Source organism: Lupinus angustifolius, unplaced genomic scaffold (assembly GCF_001865875.1).
Source record: "Lupinus angustifolius cultivar Tanjil unplaced genomic scaffold, LupAngTanjil_v1.0 Scaffold_18_145, whole genome shotgun sequence".
Taxonomy (NCBI): domain Eukaryota; kingdom Viridiplantae; phylum Streptophyta; class Magnoliopsida; order Fabales; family Fabaceae; genus Lupinus; species Lupinus angustifolius.
In genome coordinates this window covers 10,639-13,278 of record NW_017719245.1, presented here as the reverse complement: position 1 = coordinate 13,278, position 2,640 = coordinate 10,639, and the positions used below count along the sequence as shown (strand labels likewise).

Genomic DNA, 2,640 nt, shown 5'->3' with positions numbered 1-2,640 from the left:
ATGAAAACAAAAACTGTTTCTCAAACTAACTGCCCCATTAATTGTTTAATCTAAAGTGCATTCTAATGAATTTTTAACCCATACTCTCAAAGCATACACAAAAGAATAATTGATCTACATGAGCCTATGTTTTTTTTGGAAAAATGATAATCAAATCATGCACACTTGACATTGATTTTATCTTTTCTTCGATCCCTCAATTTCGTCTATAACGCTCTCAGGTCCTCCACATATTCAAACACTCCCCACAACTTTCTCACTTTCTGTAGATTCATGAGGAGACACACTCGCCACGTGTCATACACCCAACCCCTCTCAAATGTTACACCTCTATAAGTAACGAAACTCTCCCAAATGCAACATTAAACACTACCACCACATAACAAAAAATTTGAAGAATCAAAATTATAACTATGGCTAGCGATGGTAGTGAAGAGTTCAAGTTGGTGTCACCTTCAATAAGCAACGAGGGGAGGCTACCTAGGCATTATACCGATGAGGGTCAAGGAGCAAAAAAGAACATATCCCCACCGTTGGAGTGGTATAACTTGCCACAAGGGACCAAAACGTTGGCCTTAGTGGTGGAGGACATAGATGCACCCGAGCCTGATGGGCCCATTGAGTCATGGACCCATTGGGTCGTGGTGAATATTTCTCCTTCGGTAAAGAAGTTGTCGGAGGGGTTCTCCGGCAAGGAGATGGGTGGTGAGTATGCTGGGATCAAAGAAGGGAACAATGACTTGAAGGTGTCGGGTTGGCATGGACCAAGGTTGGCTTCAAATGGCCATAAAATTCAGTTTAAGCTTTACGCTTTGGATGATGAGGTTCATCTTGGTAACAAGGTATTATTTTAATTGCTAAGAAATTGATTTTTGTATGCATACATCATGTTGGCTTGCTGAAAATGTATTATTATGTTAAGGACTATTTTAAATTGCGGTTACGAATGTACTTATAGTTGTGATGCGGATCATGAACTTTGTTGTATGAATTATTTTGTGATTATTATTTTTTAAAATCGATGTTTCCTAATAGGTTGTGTTATGACCTGTTATGACCCAAATGCGTTCAATACAGTAACGTTGCGGTCTGATGTGGCAACATTATTATTATTCAGTGTCACACCGCAATTGTAATGTGATATAGTTGCAGCGGTCAGTGTAACTATCATATTGTGGCCACATCGAATAATCTGATCCGTAATTTGAATCAATATGTCACCTTTTCTTTTTATTTGTTTTGAACAATGGTATAGTAATGGTGTATAAGACAGTTTTCTAAATTGCTATAATGAAACTTTTCAACATAGGTTTGATAATGCTACTAACTCTTAAAAAGTCAGAGTTGTTGTTTGAGTCATATCCATCTACTCCGAGAGATAAACTCATAATTTCAAAATTATATAAATTAAACCTCAGTTTGATGTTCGTGGGAAGTACGTAGTGCGGAAGAGGTCTAAACTAAATATTAATCAACAAAGAATTGTATTCAATAAGTTAAATATCAAAAAAATACAGAGGAAATTTGTGTAATGAAAGTCTTCAATTCACACACGGATATGTTTAAGATTTTCTTTAACATGATCACTGTGAATATTAATATTGAAGCTCTATTTTTGTGATAAGCGATTAAAATGTTTGTTACTACGGGACACATTCCAAAGGTAGTTGTTTGTAAGAGAAATTATCTCTACCAAAAATTTTATATCACTTCATTTCCAACCAATTACATACTAACACATGTAATATTGTTAACTTCAAAATTAATTTAATATTTATTTTATATATACTTGTTAAAATCCTATTTGTGATAATGGGTTGGGTATAGGAATGTGGAATAGAAGATCTTAATTTAGTTGTTTGATGTTATTTGGTTTGGAGAATTGATTGTAGGTGACAAAGGAGAAGCTATTGGACACCATTCCAGGGCATGTGCTAGGAGAAGCGGTCTTGATGGCTAAATACTGAAACATGTTACAAAGTTTTAAATTGTGGTTATGTTTTTGCAATATTATAATCAGAGGATCCTAATATCATATTGTATATTATAATTTAAAACACTCGTAATAAAAATGTGTGCAATATTTTTTGACATAAATTTGTACTATTTTATAGGGAGATAATGGGTTGGTCTCAAATTTCAAGGGGCTTGAATTTTGGGGCAAACTATATAGAAATTCTCCTGTCGTATATACATCAGAGATAAAAGATAAAAAAAGAATTTGACGTTAGTTACAACAAAAAGTCATTAATAAAAGATAAAAAGACCATACCTATAAAACCAAAAAAACGTTATACCTACCACTGTATGTCTCCGTTATTTACATTTTTTTATTTTCTCCCCAGGTAACAAATTCTTTATTTCTTGGTGTTAAAATATAAATTTTTCTTTGTCTCATGTCATGTGCTTTAAGTAGCTGCCCTCAGGAAACCAGATTTTGCTTATTGCTTAGAAGAACTCCACAAAACAAATTAAAATGAAATGTTTGATACCATTTGATTTGAGTCCTTTGGAATTAGCATCATTCTCAATCAATCTATATGGACCACTAGGTACACCAAATTGTCTAATATAACATGCATTAGGTGTATATCCTATTGTATTACAATAAAACCAAATAGGTTTCTTCTATGTATTAGG

At 33.6% G+C, this 2,640-nt stretch overlaps 1 protein-coding gene across 1 annotated transcript; it reads left to right on the top strand.

The window, feature by feature from the left end:
• The first annotated feature begins 355 nt into the window (after positions 1-355).
• On the top strand, positions 356-2,035 carry LOC109338172 (UPF0098 protein TC_0109-like). The gene is made up of 2 exons (XM_019575327.1): positions 356-842; positions 1,893-2,035. The coding sequence occupies exons 1-2, from the start codon at positions 414-416 to the stop codon at positions 1,965-1,967; spliced, it is 504 nt and encodes a 167-aa protein (XP_019430872.1). The 5' UTR covers positions 356-413; the 3' UTR covers positions 1,968-2,035.
• Positions 2,036-2,640: the final 605 nt, after the last annotated feature.